Below are 21,566 nucleotides of genomic sequence, written 5' to 3' on the forward strand. Positions count from 1 at the left end.
TCACACTTCAGCCCCTGTATACATGACTGAAGATGCATTCTCCTCTGCCCTGCAGGGCTTAGAAGGAAGATTAGTGGCTTTAATCACATCCTCCATTAAAGGGGATAAGAAGTGTGCTAGATCTCTCTCCCACTCCAAACCCCTTACCAGGGGAACAGTGGGGACAGGATGAGGTATTACCCTCAAACGATCGGGAAAAACAGATTACTCCCCTGTGGAGGAAACGGTTGAAGATTCAGCTTCAGAATCTGAGGTACAAATCCTTACAGACATGGTTCCCTCCACTTTCATGCTACCCCTAACAGTCAGCTGAAAGCCTGGTTTGGTCTTTGGGTTCCTTGAAACCTTTACAACCAGTGCATGCATTTCCAGTCCACACATTACTAGAGAAGCTTATTATACCAAATGGGATCATGCAGATAAGCAGTTCTCCCTCTAAAGAGATTCTCAGTTCTCTAAATTTTTTGTGAATTTTTCCTCCATATTATAAAGTTCCAGCAGTAGATGCTGCGATTTCCAGTGTGAATAAAAGTTTAACTTGTCCAGTGAACAATGCACAAATGCTAAAGGATCCAACAGATAAAAAGTTGGAATTCCTGTTAAAATCCTCTTTTTTTTTTTTTTTTTTTTCTTTAGCAGGTACTGTTGCTCAGCCTGCAATTGCAGCTATAGGCATCTGTCAGTCCATGAAAGACCAGTTAAAGCGGAGGTCCACCCTAAAATGGACCTTCCGCTCATCGGATTCCTCCCCCCCTCCGGCGCCACAATTGGCACCTTTCAGGGGGGAGGGGGGTGCAGTTACCTGGATAATCCAGGTAACTGCACCCACTTCCGGGCTAGCTCTCTGCGGAAAGGGGCGTACATTACGCCCCTTTCCGCAAGTGCCCGCCCCCTTCCGCAAGTGCCCCGCTGCCTGCTGGGAAACACACAGATCCCAGAGGCAGCGGGGACCGTCCTCATTGCGCAGCGCGGCTCACGCATGCGCAGTAGGGAACCGGGAAATGAAGCCGAAAGGCTCCAATTTCCTGATTCCCATACCCAAGATGGCGGCGACAGCACTCGAGTTTCGATCTAGAGATCGGCTTCGGGTGACGACATCGCGGGCGTGCTGGACAGGTAAGTCACTATTTTAAAAGTCAGCAGCTGCAGTATTTGTAGCTGCTGACTTTAAAAAAAAAAAACGCGGAGTCCCGGCGGACTCCCGCTTTAACAGAGGTCCTTAACGAGCTCCCTGCACAACAGGCCAGTGAGTTAGCCGATTTACCAAAAGCATTATGTTTTGCCATAGATGCTATAAAGGATTCTATTCAACAGGAGTCTCGCCTTGCACTTGTGCTAGTACGCATGTGTAGGACCCTTTGGCTAAAGGGTTGGTCTGCCGAAGCACCCCGCAAAAACCTATTGTCTAGTTTTCCATTTCATAGGGAGCGATTTGGCAATGATTTGGATGAACACACCCAGACAATTTCCAGTGGAAAAAGTACTTTTACCTGTCAAAAGAAAGTATAAACGTCCTTCATTTAAACATACTTTCTCTCCTGTGCTAAACACATCCGCCTCTAGCAGTGGCGACGGCTTCCACTGTCAGATTCCAGAGGCAACTCGCAGGTTTAGGCCCAGGCTCAAAGGGAAGGCCTGGAGCCGCAAGACTACAAAGCAGAATACTAAGACCTCTTCATGAAGAGGCGTCTCCCCTCACCAAGGTGGGGGGAAGACTTCTGCATTTCGCAGAAGTCTGGCAGAGGGAAACTCAGGTCAGATGGGCTCTCTCCACAGTGACTCTAGGATACAAACTAGAGTTTCGGGAGTTTCCACCATCTCACTTTCTGAGATCAAACGTTCCCAAGGATCCAGGGAAAAGACAATCCCTGTTTCAAGCATTAGACCAATTGACACTCAAGGGGTAATCGTACAGATCCCCACAGAAGAACAAGGTTTAGGTTTCTATTCAAACTTGTTTACGGTTCCAAAACCGAATGGAGATGTCAGGCCCATTCTGGACCTAAAAAAATATAAATTTTGTTCCTAAAAATTGGCTAATTTCGAATGGCATCTATCGGGTCAGTGGTCTCCATCCTACAAGGCGGAGAACTTCTGGTGCCCATTGACATCAGGGACGCATATCTGCATGTCCCTATATTTCCTGCCCACCAAAGGTTTCTGCGTTTCGAAGTGGAACAATGGCACTTTCAGTTTGCGACCTTGCCCTTCGGGCTAGCCACAGCACCACAGGTATTCACAAAAATACTGTCCCAACCTCTAGCCAGGTTGAGAGCACAGGGCATAACGGTGTTGGGGTACAAAGACGATCTATTGTTAATAGACCAGTCAGTGACTCGCTTAAGGCAAAGCATACACATTACAACCAGTTACCTGGAATGTCTTGCTTGGATCCTCAACCTAGAGAAGTCTTCCTTAAAACCAGTAAGAAGTCTGGATTACTTAGGCCTGATCGTAGATACAGTCCAGAAAAGGGTGTTCTTGCCTCCAGCAAAGATCAGCTCCATACAAGAGCTGGTACGGTTGGCAAGGTCAAAAGCAAATTCTTCAATTCGCCTTTGCATTAGGTTGTTAGGAAAGATGTTAACTTCATTCAAAGAAGTCCCCTATGCCCAGTTCCGTTCAAGACTGTTGCAAAACAGAATCCTCTCTGCTTGGAACAAGATGATCCAAGCTTTTGTCCCCAAGAGTGTCTCAAAGCCTCAGTTGGTGGTTACGAAGCCAGAATTTGCTGAAGGGGAAATTCTTCAGACCAATAATCTGAAAAGTAGTAATGACAGATGCCAGCCTCTTAGGCTGGGGAGCAGTACTAGAGGAGACGACTGTCCAGGGACAGTGGTCTAAACTCGAAAGAGCCCTGCCCATCAAGATCTTAGAGATTTGGGCAGTGTACCTGGCTCTGAAAACCTGGACCTCCACATTAAAGAATTGTCCAGCCCTTATTTAATCTGACAGTGCCATGGCTTTGGCCTAATATCAATCACCAAGGGGGCACCAAGAGTCTCTTAGCTCAGAGAGAGGTGGACCATATTCTAACTTGGGCAGAAAGGAATGGCCCATCCCTATTGGCAGTTTTCATTCCGGGAGTAGAAAATTGGCAGGCGGACTATATCAGTCGCCAGCAGTTATTCCCAGAGTAATGGTCTCTTCACCCCGAAGTGTTTTGGGCTGTTTTCCAAAGATGGGGCACTCCAGACATAGATCTAGCATCCAGATTCAACATGAAGTTGATCAACTTTGTGTCCAGAACAAGGGATCCACTCACATACGGAACAGATGCGCTGGTAACCCCCATGGGATCGGTTTTCGCTGATCTATGCTTTTCCACCCCGATTCATTTGCGGCCTCGACTTCTTTGCAGGATCAAGCTGGAAAGAAGGCCGGTAATTCTGGTAGCACCAGCATGGCCCAGACGATCATGGTATGCAGAGATCGTAACGATGGCAGTGGAAGGTCCTTGGCCTCTCCCACTAAGGCCAGACCTGCTGTCATGAATGGAAGCCATTCGTGGAATTGAATTCAAATGTATAGATCATAGTTTGTAGACTCTCTAACGTTCGCACAGACCAAATATACCGTATTTATCGGCGTATAACACACACTTTTTCCCCTTAAAATCGGGGGGGAAATCGTGGGTGCGTGTTATACACCGATCCCCCCGCCGATCTGCGCTCTGTGGAGCGCCGCTGACATTTACCGAGCTGAGCCGAGTGTACTGTGTACTCGGCTCCGCTCTCAGTCACGCCCAGCCCCGCCTCCTAGCCTTTATGTCCCGCCATTGACCCAGTGCTGTGCCCATCACTGGAGCCAGGACAAGGGGCGGGACGGGGGCGTTACTGCGAGCAGAGCAGAGTAGCTGAGTACCCTCGGCTCAGCTCGGTCTATGTCGGCGGTGGGAGGAGCCGAAGATGGCGGCGGTAAATTTAAAACTAACCATACTGCAATTTTGTGGAAGGCTGCAGGGGGACAGTGGAAGGCTACATTGATGGGCATTTAAAATGTGAGTTTTTTTCCTTAAACTTCCCTCCTAAACTTGGGGTGCTTGTTATACGCCGATAAATACGGTACCTTGATTTGGGTTATTTTTAGCAAAGAAATGTAAAAGACTACATTTTGGCCTACATTTTATGAAGAAAGATTTGCAAACTTTTATTACAGAAAGTATTTGTGTAAAGTGTTGCATAACTGAGTAGTTACCAGTTAAAGCAACACAGTGCTGAATAGCAAAAATGCCCTGGTCATGAAGTGGGTAAAACCCTCTGAAGGTCAAGTGGTTAATTTGATTTATTTTATTTTATTTTATTTTTTTGAGATGGGGCTTTCTCTTTGTGGTATTTAACGTGACATCTATGATGCAGTCCGTGACTAGCATGAGCACAGTAACATACAAAAATATATAAAGGGCGCAAAGGAAACCATATAAAAATATGGAGCAAGAACTTGGTATACTGGCGGTATTCAGCCTCGACTCCCAGGACTCTGTCCCCCCGCACCTTACGCCTCTCCCCCTATGGGTGGATGCAGAACTGAGGGCGCTGCTGCAGGCCCTGCCAAGGAGGGCCGACATAATCCCTGGCCAGCAGGCTAGAAGCTTCCCATCGCAAAGACATTGCAGCGGTACGCACAGACATCACCTCTCTGACAGCGAATAGGGGCAGGAGAAGCCACAGTGACAGCATTGGAGAGGAGATTATGGCAAGTGGAAGACGCTCGGGCAACACAAGCGGTGTCTGTGCTCGCTCGGCAACTCCACCTGGAAGAAATTGAAGATTGCAGCAGGAGAACGACCTGCAACTCGGGGGGGCCTACCCGAAGCCACTGAGACAGAAGACCTGGCAGCAACCACGCTAGTCATATTCAGAAACATAGTAGGAGACAACTTCCCAGCTACTATGTCTTTTGACCGGGTCCACAGACCTGGGGGGGGGGCGGGGGTGGGCCTGCGATCTGTCGGGTACATCAATATGCACATAAGGAACTCATCCTACGGAAGGCATTGGAGGTAAGAGACACTGAATTTGATGGCGCTGTCATCCAGATCCTGACGGATCTCTCAAGAGCCACCTTGCAACAGGGCAATGCTGAAGCCCGTTCTCGAAATTGCCCAGCACTCTGGCATTACCTATAGATGGGACTTTCCCATAGCAGTGACATTCAAGAAGCAATCAGTCTTTCAACCTACTCTCCCCATTAGAACTCCCTGCTCTTTGATTTCCTGGAACCGGCCCGGTAGAAGTTCCCGATTGGCTCCAGGTGATCCCACGCTTCATCCCCCACCAGGGAGGGTCAAGTCAGAGGAGGACCCGCTGTCTATGATCACAGGGGAGCCGACGTAGATCCCGCGTCACGTCGCCAGAGGAGGACAGGGAGATCTAGCGGCTGCTGCAGCTTTGAGGCTATACGCATACAAATGCCACCATCCCCAGTGCTCTCCTTTTTGTTATACCCCCCTGTTGGAGCCCCTGGACACGCTTTCCCAATCTGAGGCCACCTATACCAGGTGGAGGCATCCCCCGGATGAAAACTTACCATAATCCTTACTCTCCACTTTACTCTCGAGCCACTGGTTTAACGCTTGGGGAGGGTGGTGGTCTGTGGGAGGTGGATGGACACTGGGGAATGGAGATGGAGGCAAGACTGGGTAATTGATCCTGAACCCCCCACCAGCCCCTGAGAGTGACACAAAGAGAAACCTCCCTACCCCCACATGAACTCCAAATGACCCACAATGGAACTCCTGATCTAGAACTCTCACTGTGTCACACTGCAGACTAACCTAATGCATCCAGGAGGCGAATGTGATCATGAGAGGAACACTCTGTGGAGAGATGGGGGTTACCAGACATGATGGTGATACTCATACTAAGAAAGGGTAATATGATCTTGTAAACCACGAGTCTGTATCTACCTGGGGAAGTTCCGTGACCCTCATTGGAGGACCAGGACTCACAAAAACACCTTCACTTAACAGATGTTTTTGTTCCCTACAGGTGGTTGATGTGCCTTACAGGGGTCTGGCCACCTTGGAGGGCTAGGGCAAAATGGACCATTGGACATGCTCCGTGAAGGTTTTAAGGCCTTAATTTTTTTTTCTTTAAACAGCGGCTGCCTCCCCTCGCCTGCTCGCCAGGGTGTGGTGGAGGGGGACAACCATAGTCGCTTGTTTACATCACTGAAGTACACTATGGGTCCACAAGCCCCCTCCCCGCAGTGTGCCAGCCCGATGATACTGTAAAGTGGTCAATGTTATCAGATACTAAACTAGTAAATACAATATGTATGGAGGGAGTGAACTCCTGGGCTGTACTAAGGGAAATCGGAACCTACTGACATCTCCCAGAGGTCATCTCAAGCAGGGTTCTGAGAAGGGGAGAATTCCTCAACCGGGGGGGGGGTTTGCTTGGCACCAGGGATTGTAAATTGACGCAACGTTTTCCTATGCTTCCCCCAGTTCACCTCTAGAGGATGTGCACAGACCCTTGTGAGGGCAGGTGTGGTCCCCCATTGGGGAAGAGCACAACCGCACTGGCTGTATACAGGCCTGCCCACCCCACAACAATCTGCTGGAGGGCACCGACGGGGGAATTGGAGAAATACTGACCAAGTCGGGTAGATTAGATGAAGGAAAAAAGGGCACTACCCATGTTAGGCAGAAGTTTTGCCATTTTACCGTTTTTAAAGGTATGTGCTGATGGATCTACAATTAATGATTTGACACTGGGATCCCATACGGTTACACATGTGAATGTATCGTTATTTGTCTGCTTCTTGGTTTTTTTTTTTTTTTTTTGGTTTTCTCACGGTACATGCCCTAGGGCTGGGAGGTCTGGATGAGTCTGGGTAGATTCCCCCGGTCGTAGTCTAACCTCCTCCCCTCTAGGCTCCCCTTCCCAGTGGTAACCGCAGTGTGTTTCGTTGCAGAATTTTGCATAAAATTGTTTCTTAACAATTCGTATTAGACGGAACAATCCTATAGCACTTATTGTCCACTTTACTCTTTCTTGAGCTATCCTTGCTCTTTCATTTCTATTCCCTCTCCCTTTATAATCCCCCCACCCCACACCCAACCCCCCTCCTTAACATGGGCTTGATGGATCACGTTAATACTTTATCGCTGAACACCAAAGGGTTAAATGTACCTGAGAAACGCTGTATGCTCTTGAATGATCTTAAAAGAGCTAGAGCAGCTATAGCATTCATACAGGAAACTCCCTTCAAAACAGGCGTGCTGCCATGCCTGAAAAACCGGTACTTTCCAATAACTTATGCCACAAATTCAACGGCCAAATCTGAAGAATTGTCTCTATACTTATTGTAGGAAAAATACCCTGGACTTGCCATGACCCTAGCGTAGACCCCGAGGGATGGTATGTGTTCATTAAAGGGCTAATAAGGGAAATGCTGATGACCCTAGCCACTGTCTATTCACCAAATGATAGACGCCTTTATACACGGTACACTGACCCTCCTGATGGACTTCACCGAAGGTCATCTGATTCTAGTAGGTGATTTTAACGTACCCCTAAGCCCAACAGTGGACACATCCTCCAGTACCTTGTCCCTGCGAACCAGTGTACACGAACGCATCACTCGAGATTAGAGCTGCCACAACGCGTCGACGTAATCGACTAAGAAAATACGTTGACGTGCGGGCAGGGCGTCGATGCGTCAGTGGTGGCAGTGCTTAGTATCTACCGCTGCCCTCTGTGCCGCCGCCCCCCTCTCTTCTCCACCTCCGTCCCTAGGGGTGCAATGGATCGTCACCGATCCGTGATCCGAGCGCACATGCCGCGCTCCGCAGTCTCGGCCTTAGGAGAGGCCGCGGCTTCGGCCTAGCTCCGAAGCGGCGGCCATCTTTCTACACCCAGGCGTTTTACAATGTGATCGCTCCGACGGAGCGATCACTTGTAAACAAACCGGCGTCATGACGTGACGCCGGTTTCTCTCTCCCCTCTCTACTGATCTGTGCAGTGGAGGGGAGAGGTTGGATGGAAGCAGCCATCCCTCCATACCCAGCCAATACTCTGCAAAACAATACCCTGCTGCAGTGCCATACAATACCCTGCCATACAATACCCTGCTGCAGTGCCATACAATACCCTGCTGCAGTACCATACAATACCAGATTCATTAAAAATAATATAAAAATCGGATAGTTGTTGACTAATCAAACAAATAATCGATATATTAGTCGACAGACAAATGAATCGTTAGTTGCAGCTCTACTTGAGATCTCCTTGAAACCCAGCAGATGGACATATGGAGACTTCACCACTCAGGAAAAGGACTACAAGTTCTATTCGTCACACCCACAAAATATACTCATGTATAGACTATTTCCTGATACCACATGGCCAATTGTAGGCAGCACAAGACCCAGTGATGGGTAATATCACTTGGTCAGACCATGCACCCATTACCATGTACTACACCCTCTCACAGACCTTGACAACTAGAGCAAAGTTCTGGAGACTGAAGGAAAGCCTACTACAGCCTATAGTGCTGATAGACATTGCAAAAGAACTGAAGCAATATTTCCAAACCAACAACATTGCCAATTGTGACCCAGGAATACTATGGGAAGCTCACAAGTCCATAAATCAGGGGTGTCCTGATCAAGCACGTGGCACGTATTAAACGAGAATGGGAAAAACAGCTATTGCTACTTCTACATAAGATATGTGAATTAGAAACTAAACAAGAGCAACCCAATACCCTCACTAGAAACAGAACTACTGACTCTCCAAAGACAAACTGTAGATATATTACAGTACATGTCTAAAGCGGCATTACAATTCTGTAGGAAAATTTCCTACAAATCGGGTAACAAATGCGGGAAATTACTGGCCAAAGTGGTTAGACAACAGACTACACGCATACATACCCCAAATTATTTCACCCTTGGGACATCATAAAGTCGTGCCCACCCGAATTGCCGTGAATGTCAGACCTATTATTCCTCTTTATACAACCTCCCGAAGCAGTGTACTAGCGACACTGAAATAAGGGACTATCTTACCTTATCGAACATCCCTAAACTCTTAGAGGAAACGGGGGCAGCAATGGGGGAACCCATCATATTGATGGAACTACAATGTGCCATCAAAGGAATGAAACCAGATAAAGCACAAGGCCCGGGTGGGTTTACCCTTCAATACTATCAAACCCTCTTACCAGCATTAGGCCCATACATGGTCAAACTATTCAACAATCTTACAGAGGGAGGTCACTTACAAAGAGATACCTCAAGAGCTCACATCTCCCTCATACCTAAAGAGGGTAAAAGACCCAGTCGCATGCAGCAGCTACAGACATGTATCTCTCCTGGATATAGATCTTAAACTCTTTACTAAGATACTGGCCAACAGACTATCCCAGCATATGACAGACCTGATACACTTAGACCAAGTAGGTTTCGTTCCCCTTAAGAGAAGCTAGAAACACCACCAAGGTATTTAATCTCTACATAGGGCCTCAACAACCAAAACGCCATGCGGTTTTCTCAGCACAGATGCTGAGAAGGATTTTGACTGGGTGAGTTGGGAATTTATGTCCTCCGTTCTTAAACACATCAGACTCGGCGATCCAGTGTAGCATATTCTTACCAATATTTACTCTGTACTGACAGCCCAGGTCAAAGCCAACGGAGTCATCTCTGACCCCTTCACCATCTCCAATGGTACCAGGCAGGGTTGTCCTTTGTCACCTCTTCTCTTCGCCCTAGTACTAGAGCCCTTCCTATGTACGATACGCCGAAACCCGGATATATCAGGAATCACTATAGATCAGGCCCAATACAAGATCTCTGCATATGCAGATGGCCTTTTAGTTTCCCTTACTAACCCTGTTGTGACCCCCCCCCCCCCCCCCAAACATAATTAAAGAATTTAAGAGCTATGGGAACATATCTAATCTAAAATGAACTTTGACAAATCTGCAGCTATGGGCATTAACCTGACAAACTGACTTCCCTGAAAACTAAGTTTAAATTCAAATGGTCAAACAGCCATCTTATCTACCTTGGAACAAGTTTCCCCAGCGACTCGACACGCACATTTGAACTCCATTCCCCCCACTGTTAACAAAGGCAAGAGGGGCTGCTTGAGGAGTGGCACAAAGGAATCCACTCCTAGTCTGGCAGAATGCAACCTTACCTTATCTTTACCTTTTCTAAGAACTGTCAATCAAGATCCCACCTCTGTACTTTAGATAAGTACACTTGCTGTTTACCAAATTTATATGGGCACACACGAAACCACGACTACGCAAACCATACCTGGCGCTACTGAAATATATTATGGAGGACTCGTCCCTTCCTGACATAAACTATTACCAAGCGGTACACCTAGGGAGAATCATTGATTGGAACAGACATGAACAAACCAAATTCCCACTAAAGGGAACGATCTGGTACTATAACAGACTACCTCCAGACATGACAACACATCCTATCATGCACCACATTACACATGGGCTCAATAAATACAACCTCCCTGATGTAAAGACATTCCCCACTATTCCCAATTCTAGGCAACCCGGCGTTGATGGCTGGACTAGACCGATCGGAGTATGAGACACTCTTGCCAGTGGATAAAGACTGCTTTACAGTATGTGGACGGGGATTAATGGACATCAATCCAATCACTGATGAGTGATACCGGGGGCTTCCAGCTCTCATTTTGGAAGGCAATCTGATTACATCACTTCATTCACTTAATACCAGACCCGGTACAATTCAAACACAACCTAACATTTGAGGAATACTGTAGAGACAAGGAAATATTACCCCAAGAACTCTCAAACATATACTCTGCTTAACACCCTATCAGAACAACCAGATTTGGTGTTCCTGAAAAAAATGGAAGAAGTGACCTACAATGCACTTTCACTGACGTACAAAAACAGAACATTCTCAGACTCTCTCTAAAATTGTCCATCTGTACAAGAAATTAACTATAAGATTCTAACTAGAGGTCGACCGATATATCGGTCGGCCGATATATCGGCCGATATTTGGCCGTTTTTAAGAAATCGGCATCGGCCGATTATTGTGCATACCACGCCGATTTGCGGGTAACACTATACCCGGCCGCCTGCAGTACAGACCTGTGTCCCCGCTGCAGCAGCATGTACAATTGATCCTCCATCCTTCACCCGTGCGGCTGGCCACTATAGGGTGGAAGGAGAAAGTTTCACTGGCACTGCACTGCCCCGCCCCTCCCTTCCCCAGGCAGTAGCAGAGGAACATCATTAACATATCACAAGCCTCCGCAGGAGATCGTAGCCAGCACTAGCTAAGATCCTCTTCCTTCCCTGCGGAGGCGGAGCCTGTTTCTATCTCACTGTGATTGGCTGGTCAGCTCATCAGGGCTAGGTGCATGCTATTGGGTCACGTGCATACAGATAGATGCCAGCTTGTATGCACGGTGAGTCAAAAAAATGGAGTATGCTACTGTATAAATTAATATCCTTTTAAAGTGAAACCTGCCATTTAGAAAATGGATGATCCTCCTCCACAGTCACCTCTATATACCACCCCTCTACATTCACCTCTCAGTACCCCCCTCCACAGTCACCTTTCTGTACCCCCCCCCCTCCACAGTCACCTTTCTGTACCCCCCCTCCACAGTCGCCTTTCTGTACCCCCCCTCCACAGTCGCCTTTCTGTACCCCCCCTCCACAGTCACCTTTCTGTACCCCCCCTCCACAGTCGCCTTTCTGTACCCCCCCTCCACAGTCGCCTTTCTGTACCCCCCCTCCACAGTCGCCTTTCTGTACCCCCCCTCCACAGTCGCCTCTCTGTACCCCCCCTCCACAGTCGCCTCTCTGTACCCCCCCTCCACAGTCGCCTCTCTGTACCCCCCCTCCACAGTCGCCTCTCTGTACCCCCCCTCCACAGTCGCCTCTCTGTACCCCCCTCCACAGTCGCCTCTATGTACCCCCCTCCACAGTCGCCTCTCAGTACCCCCCCTCCACAGTCGCCTCTCTGTACCCCCCTCCACAGTCGCCTCTCTGTACCCCCCCTCCACAGTCGCCTCTCTGTACCCCCCCCTCCACAGTCGCCTTTCTGTACCCCCCCTCCACAGTCGCCTTTCTGTACCCCCCCTCCACAGTCGCCTCTCTGTACCCCCCCTCCACAGTCGCCTCTCTGTACCCCCCCTCCACAGTCGCCTCTCTGTACCCCCCTCCACAGTCGCCTCTCTGTACCCCCCCTCCACAGTCGCCTCTCTGTACCCCCCCTCCACAGTCGCCTCTCTGTACCCCCCCTCCACAGTCGCCTCTCTGTACCCCCCCTCCACAGTCGCCTCTCTGTACCCCCCCTCCTCCACAGTCGCCTCTCTGTACCCCCCCTCCTCCACAGTCGCCTCTCTGTACCCCCCCTCCTCCACAGTCGCCTCTCTGTACCCCCCCTCCTCCACAGTCGCCTCTCTGTACCCCCCCTCCTCCACAGTCGCCTCTCTGTACCCCCCTCCTCCACAGTCGCCTCTCTGTACCCCCCTCCTCCACAGCAGCCTCTCTGTAGCCCCCCACCTCCACAGCAGCCTCTCTGTACCCCCCCACCTCCACAGCCGCCTCTCTGTATCCCCACCTCCTCCACAGCCGCCTAAACTGTTAGATTTAATGAAGGAAAAATAAAAAAAATCGGCCACAAAAATCGGCTGCAAAAATCGGCATCATATATCGGCCATCGGCCGCCCCGATTTCTAAATATCGGCATCGGCATCGGCCAGAGAAAAACCCATATCGGTCGACCTCTAATTCTAACAAGGTGGTATTGTATACCTCAGTTACTACAGAGATTCTTCTCTACCACAACAGATAAATGCTGGAGATGCCAAACAAAGGGACACTCCTCCATATCTTCTGGTCCTGCCCAGTACTACAACACTTTTTGACAACAATAGAGACAGTCATGCAAAAATTTACAGATCACACAATTCAGACAGACCCAGCGTTCTTCCTGCTGCATGCCACCACAATCCCGGCGCAGTCGTACAAGAAATACTATTTTGCGACACTTACTCAATGTATTCCAGCTACATGGAAAAATAACACCCCCATCCATTGGATTGTGACTGCGTAAAGTAGAGGACATAAAAAAAAAAACGAAAGGATCTAGTGCTCACAGCACAAACAAGAAAAACTCTCTAAAACTTGGATGCAGTGGAACAGGTTCATATTCTACACCCATCACCCCTGTGTTGAACACTAACCCCCCCTTTCTCACTTCCTCCGCTTTCTATACATTTCACTCATCAACTGCTGGTTCTAGCTCCCCATATTTAAATACCTTCCTCTCCAGTTTTGCTATTGTGGTTGGGACACAGACAACCTGACTAAATATGCAGTTCAGTAACTAAGGCAATATCATATATATCAGTATATTGGATCAGGAATGGTTACTGTCCAATTTGTAGGAGTGTAATACTGTTTTGCTCGTTTATTGTGATGTTTTATGCGGGCCACATTGTAGATGGAAATTGGGCCTTCTCTTGAAGACCAACATGTAGGTTTGCCTATTATGGCCACAGTTGTACTGTACCCTGTCCCCCTTTTCTTTGAAAATTCAATAAAAATGTATATTTGAAAGAAAAAATATAGGATTTTCTTAATCATACAGCACAGGACATGCAGGCCCCTTAAGTTGTGACCATGGGTTTATTGCTGCCATCTTCAGGCGAAGATACTGGCAAACAGCCAATATCCCCTTCCACTCCTAGTAACCCTTAGCTTTTTGCTTGGGTAGTGAACAGTTTCTCTACTGAGGGAAAATACTGGAAGAATGAATACTTTTCATAGTACTTCACATGGAGACTCTCTTCTGCACCTTGCTGCATCAATGCTACTGAGGCAATTTGAGGCGGCTTCTGGATTGGTCTTCTATACCTGGGTCCCTCCACAAGGCAATGTAGGGCAGGCTTTAATGTTTTCTTTCAACACTGGGCGCTGTGTTGCACTCACCCACAGTACAACAGTACATGGCAGGGTAGTTAGCTGCTGAGTGCTCTACAGGTCCAGAGCAGTGGAGATTCAAGTCCCCAAAGCAGGGAATTTCACTTTGTCCCTGTAAATGTGCCTGTTCAGGTATAGCGACTCTGGGGCTTTCCCCTTTCCTGTGGGGTGCCTTGGAGTCTCCCCTTATCCATTCACATGCTCCCACTCCTACTTTTAGCTATGGAGAAATTGTAAGCCTATATGACAGACCTGATGGGGAAAGTCTCTATTCTCATTGAGGCCACCATACATATGGCATAAGCTCTGCCAGCCACCATCCCTTACTGAGTAATTTTCCAACTCCTCCATAGCAACAGGGTTGCACCACAAAGATGAATAGAGGAAAAGGAGGATGTGGAAAGTGAAACCTCCATTTCGTAGAACTCCTCATGGAAGGATAGGCAGTTGATCCATATGGAAGAGACAACTTTTTTTAATGGGCAAGGTGCGCTCTTGTTTGAAGCTAGAACTATCTACCCCAGCTGGACCCAAGGTCTCGAGTATGGGATCCCTTCCCAAAACGAAGAAACTAAATAGGTCCTTTCCAGCTCCCTTACTTGTACACCATGGCCTGTATGAGAACTGACAGAGACCAGTTGAACTGTGTATACACCTCTTGCACAACAGTACCTGTTAGAGGAGATCTACGACAGATAGTGGAAAGTGCCTCTAGCAGGTCCAGCTTTTTCCTGCCTCACCAAATCCCTTTATCACTTTTAGATGTTATAGATTTACAAAATGCAAAGTGAGCGAACATAAGAAAAATCTAAATCAAATTGATATTTGGTGGGACCACCCTTTGGCCTCAAACCAGCATTAATTCTTCTAGGTAAACTTGCACACAGTTTTTAACCACTTAAGAACAAGTTTTTTTGCTAGAAAATTACTTGGAACCCCCAAACGCTTGCGCAGCAGTCTTACAAGCGCACTTGATTTTTTTCCCCCCAAAAAAACAAACCTTTTTTTTTTTTTAATTAAAAAAAAACAACAATAAAGTTAGCCCTTTTTTTTTTTTATTTATTTTTTTTTTTTTTTTTGTGAAAGATAATGTTAAGCTGAGTAAATTGATACCCAACATTTCGTGCTTCAAAATTGCGCTCGCTTGTTGAATGGCGTCGAACTTTTATCCTAATTAATTATTAAATCTCCATAGGTGACATTTAAAAATTCTACAGGTTGCATGTTTTGATTTACAGAGGAGTTCTAGGACTAGAATTATTGCTCTCGCTCTAACGATTGCAGCGATATCTCACGTGTGGTTTGACCACCGTTTTCATATGCAGGAGCTACTCGCGTATGTGGTTGCTTCTGTGCGCAAGCTCGTCAGGGCGATTTAAAAAAAATTTTATTTTTTTTTTTTATTTTTTTTTACACTTTAAAAAAATAATTTGGGTCATTATTATTCCTATTACAAGGGATGTAAACCTCCCTTGTAATATAAAAAAGCATGACAGGTCCTCTCCAAATAGCAGATCTGAGGTCTTTTTGACCCCAGATCTCATATTTAATTTAACTTAAAAAAAAAAAAAAATGTAATTTGAACAAAATGTGCCTCTAAGACGTATGAGCGGAAGTACCGTTTTGACGTCACTTCCGCCCTGCTATGGAGACAGGTGGGGGCTATCTTAGCCTCACTCTTGTCTATACCCAGCCATGGATAGGACCCGATTGTCGCTGCCGAGGGCTCTGCAGAGCGGTGGGGGGGGGGGGGACACCTCGTGGTGAATCTACCGCACATACTACCATTATCGTTTACCGAACCGCCGACTGAAGGGAATAAGACCTCGGTTGTGGCAGCAGCTGCTGCCATTACCGAGTTGGCACTCTTCAAAAAAGGGACATACATTGTCGTGCGGCGGTCGATAAGTGGTTAAAGGAACGCAATAGGAAGGTTGTTCCAAACATCTTGGAGAACTAACCACTGATCTTCTGTGTAGGGTGCCTCAAATCCTCCTGTCTTCCAGTTGAATATCGGGGCTCTGCTCTCTATTGTATATGTTAGCCACAATTTCATGTGAACTAAGCGGCACATCTGAACCCAAACAAGGTGTGTGACACTTTTTCTAATCTTGTTCTTGCTTCATATGATATAAGATCCCATATTTTCTGGGAAGAAAACTTGATTTTTCAAACTGGATTAATGTATTTTATTCTGTACAGTGCCAAATAATCCACAGTAGTGTAATGACATGATTATTTTACAGATTGGAAAAATGGATTGAAAATATTGTGTTTTTGTTTACTTTTTCAGGGGATAACTGCAGTTTGCTTGGAACTCATGGTTTAAGTGGGCATAAAGATGAGTATAAGCAGTGATGAGGTTAACTTTCTGGTGTACCGATACTTGCAGGAATCGGGTGAGTAATGTTAGTGGTGTTGCCACCAAAAAAAAAAACTGCTTAAAATAAATAATTGGGAAAAATGTTTTACTCACCTCTAATTGCCTGTTGCTAGGGGGTCCCTCGTAGTCTGCATCCTTCATTGCCCAGGCTCGTGACATCACTTCTCCTCGGCGCCGCACAGTCATCTGGGACCTGTCACGTGCCCCAGATGACTGCGGCGTATCGCGGCACTGCTTGTGCATGCGCAGTGGGTGCCCGGCTGTGAAGCCACAGCGGGGTGCACACAGTAAGGAATGCCGGGGGGGGGGCTTCCTTCCCCCGCATCGCTGGACCCTGGGACAGGTAAGTGTCCAATTAAGTCAGCAGCGGCAGTATTTCTAGCGGCTGACTTATAACCCCTGTCACACCATTACGACTTCAAGTATGACATGCGATTTACAAATCATAGCTGAAGCAGCATCTAATGGGTTTCTATGGCAGTGTCTTAATGGGTACGATTTCAAGTAGTGTGATATGAGAAGTAGTTCATGTATTACTTTTTCAGGACTTAAGCATGATTTCAGTGCTATAGACTTTAATGTAAATCGTACCTCTGTCTATATCAGCACTACTTGAACCTGAAAGAAGTGAAATATTAACTCTTAAACTTTTGTTCATAACATCACTGTTCCTCCCTGTGACATAGACAGCCCCTCACTGAAGTAGTACTAGTTGTATTAAATCATTACAAATCTCTCAGAAGTAGTGCTGAAGTAGTAATCGTGGTTGAAGTCAGGCTTTAAATCGTACCTGGTGGTACCGCAGGCTAAGGGAAACCTGTACAGAGAGAAAAATCAAAACTGTCATTGATGATTTCCACTTAAAAGATTTTGCTGATCTAATGGCTTAAATTTTTAGAGTTATTTACTTAGGTCAGCATTTTTCACTTCACTTGTGACATGCATGTTTACAGACTTGACATCAGAACAATGTGATAGCCAACCATTATCTTTAGAAGGAGGTTGGCCATGGTTCCTGTTGCCTGTGATAAATATCTCCTAATTGGTGTACGTTTAGGAGATGATCACTGTAGTTAGCTACAGGTAAGCCTTATTATAGACTTGCCTTACATGTAAAGCTAAAAGGAACACAAATTTGCATCGAAGTACAGACTGTCAATAGTTAATAGATAAAAACAGATCAAAGTCCATCTCCGGTGGAATGGGAATAGTCAGCTGCGCTAAGGATGCTTATACTGGCATTAGTCTGGATCCAGAAGCTGGCTGTGTGTGGGGGAAAGCCAGGAGAGAGGGATGGAGTATGGTGTCGAGCGTGATGACATCACCAGGTGTGTTGCAATGTGTTTCTGAGCATGCACCTGAGTGCATAACACCGTCTACTGGTAATGGCTGAGAATACATTATATATGAAAATAACGGCGTTTGTGCAAGATTAAAGTTGAGTAATATAGATGTCAAGTTATCAATTCAGACTTGTAATGGGACAGACTCAAAAAATCATAAGACTTAAAATTATACATGATAAATAATATATAGTGTGTGTGTGTGTGTGTGTGTGTATAATCTTAAATCTTTTATGATTTTTTTTCTTTTGTGTGTGTGTACATACACTGCATCCAGAAAGTATTCACATCACTTCATTTTTTCCACATTTTATGTTACAGCCTTATTCCAAAATGGATTAAATTCATTATTTCTCTTATATTCACTGACTGACACAGCTCCTCTCTTTAGACCATTGGGTTGTTACGCCTTTAGGAGAGGACTAGACCTAACATGTAATGTAAAAAACAGAACTTCTAGTTCCGCCCAATGGGTGCTCCCTTAGGTAATAACCCCTCAGCCTGCCTTGCAGCTTCAGCTTCATTTTGCCTAGTGAAGGAGAAGGACCTAGGAACCCTGACGGGCCCATCGGTCCATGTTTTTTTTCTGCAGAAGCTTTGCCTTTTGCGCAAGTTTAAAGATCCTGTGATCTGCTATCAACAGCCAGCTGGTTGTCAAGCTGGATACTCTTAGTCTTGTTGTCTCCCCAGTCTGACCAGTGAGCGTGTACAGACCAGAGCTCTGCGCTGGGTCAGCCCCGACATGCCTCAGCTCCAGAGGTGGTTGGCGAGCGTTAATGCTCCGGGGCACACATATGACCGGGCTACTGATGTCTGTGTCACTGTGCCAGGCCAGCAGCCACCCCGTACTGATCGAAGAGTGGGTCTGTGATGGAATGTCTCCCAGCTCTGCAGTACTGGTAAATACAGCTCTCCCTGCTTCGGTTGGGCTGAGCAACTGGGCATTCCCTGGGAGGTCGATTCGGGGGTCCCTCGCCTCCCTCTCTTCTCTCCCTGTCCCTATCTCCCCCCCCCCCCCCCATTGGGGATGCTGCTGAGCGGTGTGTATGTCATATGCAGGGGCTCTCCGGGGGGGGGGGCTTTCACCTGGGGGGACTGAGCTGGATGTGTGTGGATCTCTCCCTGGGGGTGTGTGGAGGCTGTACCTGTTGATTGCTGTAGCACTGTTCACTGCCATTTCTCTGCCTGTTTTGTTTCACTGTCCCTCATGGTATACAGTGTTCGGCGGCCATCTTTGGTGGGGCAAGGAGCAGCATGCTTTCCTGTAGCTCGGCAGCCATTTTCTCTGTGTTTATGTCCTTTTATACTGGATGCTCGGCGGCCATTTTTCTTGAAGCCTGGACATGTTTTTGATCAGTTTCAGCGCCATTTACAGCAGCTCTGGACAGCGTAGTGTGATCTCCTATGCACCTGAAAGCTGACACATGACACAGGCACTACTAGCTTGACAGCGCAGAACCAGTCAGGGTGGTGAGTCCTGCAGGAAAGCGCCTCTCAGCCGGAAGCAATTAGGAGGGTGGGACCATCACTGTCCTAAGTCCCCATCAGGTGGCAGATAGGGTAGGGTCAGCATGGCTTCAGAAACTGGTGTTTCTTCCCCCAAAATTCAGGCAATTGCAACGGTTCGCCTGCAGACTGTGCAGTGCCTCTGGATGCTTTGTCAGCGGTCCTTAATTTGTTTGTTGCCAAGATGGAGGTGGTGTGTGGGCGCAAAGGTCGTAAAAAAAGGCCCCTACCCCCTCTGCGGAGGCTGGTGACCCCTGCTCTGATGTTTCAGATGACGCGGACTAGGACCGTTCGGACAGTGAGGATGAGTCCCCATCTGGGTCCGTGCATGACAAAGCGCTTGTTGGAGCACTTATCACTGCTGTGCGTGATACCCTGAAGCTTCAGGAGCCAACAGATCCCTCTGCCGATGCAGCGGTCCCGATTGGGTCCCGTAAGCCGGCCCGTTCACCTAAGGTATTCCCGTATCTGACTTATTTTGATAAGTTAATTTACAAGGAACGGGGTCGACCGCAACGGACCTTTTCGGTCCCCATATACATGGCGGTGCGTTACCCCTTTTGAGGAGAGCCTTCTCAAAAAATGGTCGGCTCCTCTGGTCGTGGATTCCCCTTTGTATAAACAAAGTAACCACGATCCCGGTAGAGTGGACTCCTGCATTTAAGGACCCCAAGGACAGGAAGGCCGAGGCAGTGGCTCCTTCCTTGTTTATGTTTGTGGGGTGAACCACGCGACCAGTACTGGCATCCACACTTGTGTCGCAGACGCTGAGTGGGCAAAACTGTTGCACCACGAACTGGGAGAGCAACAGGCTTCTCCTGTCTGCGTGGAACTAGCAGACCAACTAGTGCAAGGCCTGAAGTATGTTTGTGACGCAGCCCTGGATACCCTTCCTCTGTTATCCAGGGCTTCAGTGTCAGCAGTGGTGCTGAGGCGCATGATTTGGTTAAAATGCTGGTCTGCTGACCAGGCATCCAAAAAAGCCCTAACGGATCTTCCCTTCCTTGGCAGCCAGCTCTTTGGAGTCTCTTTTGGATGACATTATTAAAAATGTCACAAGTGGTAAGAATACACTACTCCCACAGGCCAGGAAGGCTAAGGAGCCACACCGTAGGCAAGGGCCCTCATTCTCCGCTCAAATGGCTTTCGTCCGCCCGAGGAATTATCATATGCCTTCAGCATCAGCAGTTTCTGTCATTTGCAGTCGGAAGCCCACTATCCCCCCTCCCGAGTCTTTACCAAGGTATTGACTCCTGTTTTGGCATTGCTGTGGCAACTCGGGATCATGATCGTGGGATACCTAGACTATCTCCTCCTGAGAGCATCTTCCACCTCAGAGTTAGAGGAGGATGTGGCAATCACCATGCGGACCCTGCAGGGATTTTGGGTGGTTGTCGAACCTAAAAAGTCGGTGATCGTACCGACTCAACATTTGGAGTACCTAGGCTTACTGCTGGACTCCGTGGAAGCGAGAGCGTTTCTGCCTTCAGACAAGCTGCAGACTCCCAGAGCCGCGGTAAAATTGTTGATGAACCGCAGGTGGTCGTCGCTACGCTTCTGCATGAGAGTCGTGGGACTCATGGTGTCCTCCTTCAAGGCAGTACCATATGCCCAATTTCACACCAGAGTGCTGCAGAAGGAGATTTTGACAAAATGGGACAAATCTCCGTTGTCCCTGGATCGGCAGATTCAGGTGAGCCAGTTAGTCAGGGATTCCCTGCTCTGGTGGCTGAAGTCCTTGGCACTTCGTTCTTGGAAGTCGTTCCTGTCACTGAAATGGACAGTGATGACAACGGACACCAGCCTATCCAGCTGGGGTGGAGTAATGGAAGTTCAGTTGACCCAGGGCCTCTGGTTGGTGGAGGAATTCAAGTTGCCGATCAATCTGCTCGAACTGAGAGCGATCAGGCTATGCCTCTCCACATGGTCGATAAGACTTTGAGGACATCCAATCAGGATCCAGTCAGACAATGCCAAGGCGGTGGCATACGTCAATCACCAAGGAGGAACAAGAAGCTTGGCCGCCGCACGGGAAGTTGCTCACATTCTGCAGTGGGCTGAGCGACATATGCAGGCTGAGGGGTTGTTACCTAAGGGACCGCCCCTTGGATGGAACTAGTTCTGAGTTTTATATTACATGTTAACATGTTATGCCTAGGCCTCTCCTAAAGGTGGCGTAACGACGCAATGCTCTAAAGAGGAGCTGTGCCGGTCGGTGAATTACAGAGAAAAGGATTTTACGGTTAGTACAAAAAAATCCTATTTTTCCTCCAAAATGCTCAGATTTATGAAAAATAACACGTATTGACAGCCTTGGCCATAACACTCAAAGCTTAGCTCAGGAGCATCCTGTTTCTACAACTTGATTGGAGTCCACCTGT

The 21,566-nt window shown here is 47.6% G+C and overlaps 1 protein-coding gene across 5 annotated transcripts in view; it reads left to right on the plus strand.

Moving 5' to 3' along the window:
• Window positions 1–21,566, plus strand: part of TBL1XR1 (TBL1X/Y related 1) — a 233,468-nt gene that overhangs the window by 137,583 nt on the left and 74,319 nt on the right. For all 5 annotated transcript variants that reach the window (XM_077487946.1, XM_077487947.1, XM_077487949.1 and 2 more), the window contains one exon: window positions 16,247–16,352. In XM_077487946.1, coding sequence (XP_077344072.1) covers window positions 16,295–16,352 — 58 coding nt within the window. In that variant the 5' untranslated portion in view covers window positions 16,247–16,294. The remainder of the gene's footprint in view (window positions 1–16,246; window positions 16,353–21,566) is intronic.

The sequence above is a fragment of the Lithobates pipiens genome, unplaced genomic scaffold, assembly GCF_037356315.1.
Source record: "Lithobates pipiens isolate NorthernLeopardFrog02 unplaced genomic scaffold, aLitPip1_a1.2 Scaffold_18, whole genome shotgun sequence".
Lineage (NCBI taxonomy): Eukaryota > Metazoa > Chordata > Amphibia > Anura > Ranidae > Lithobates > Lithobates pipiens.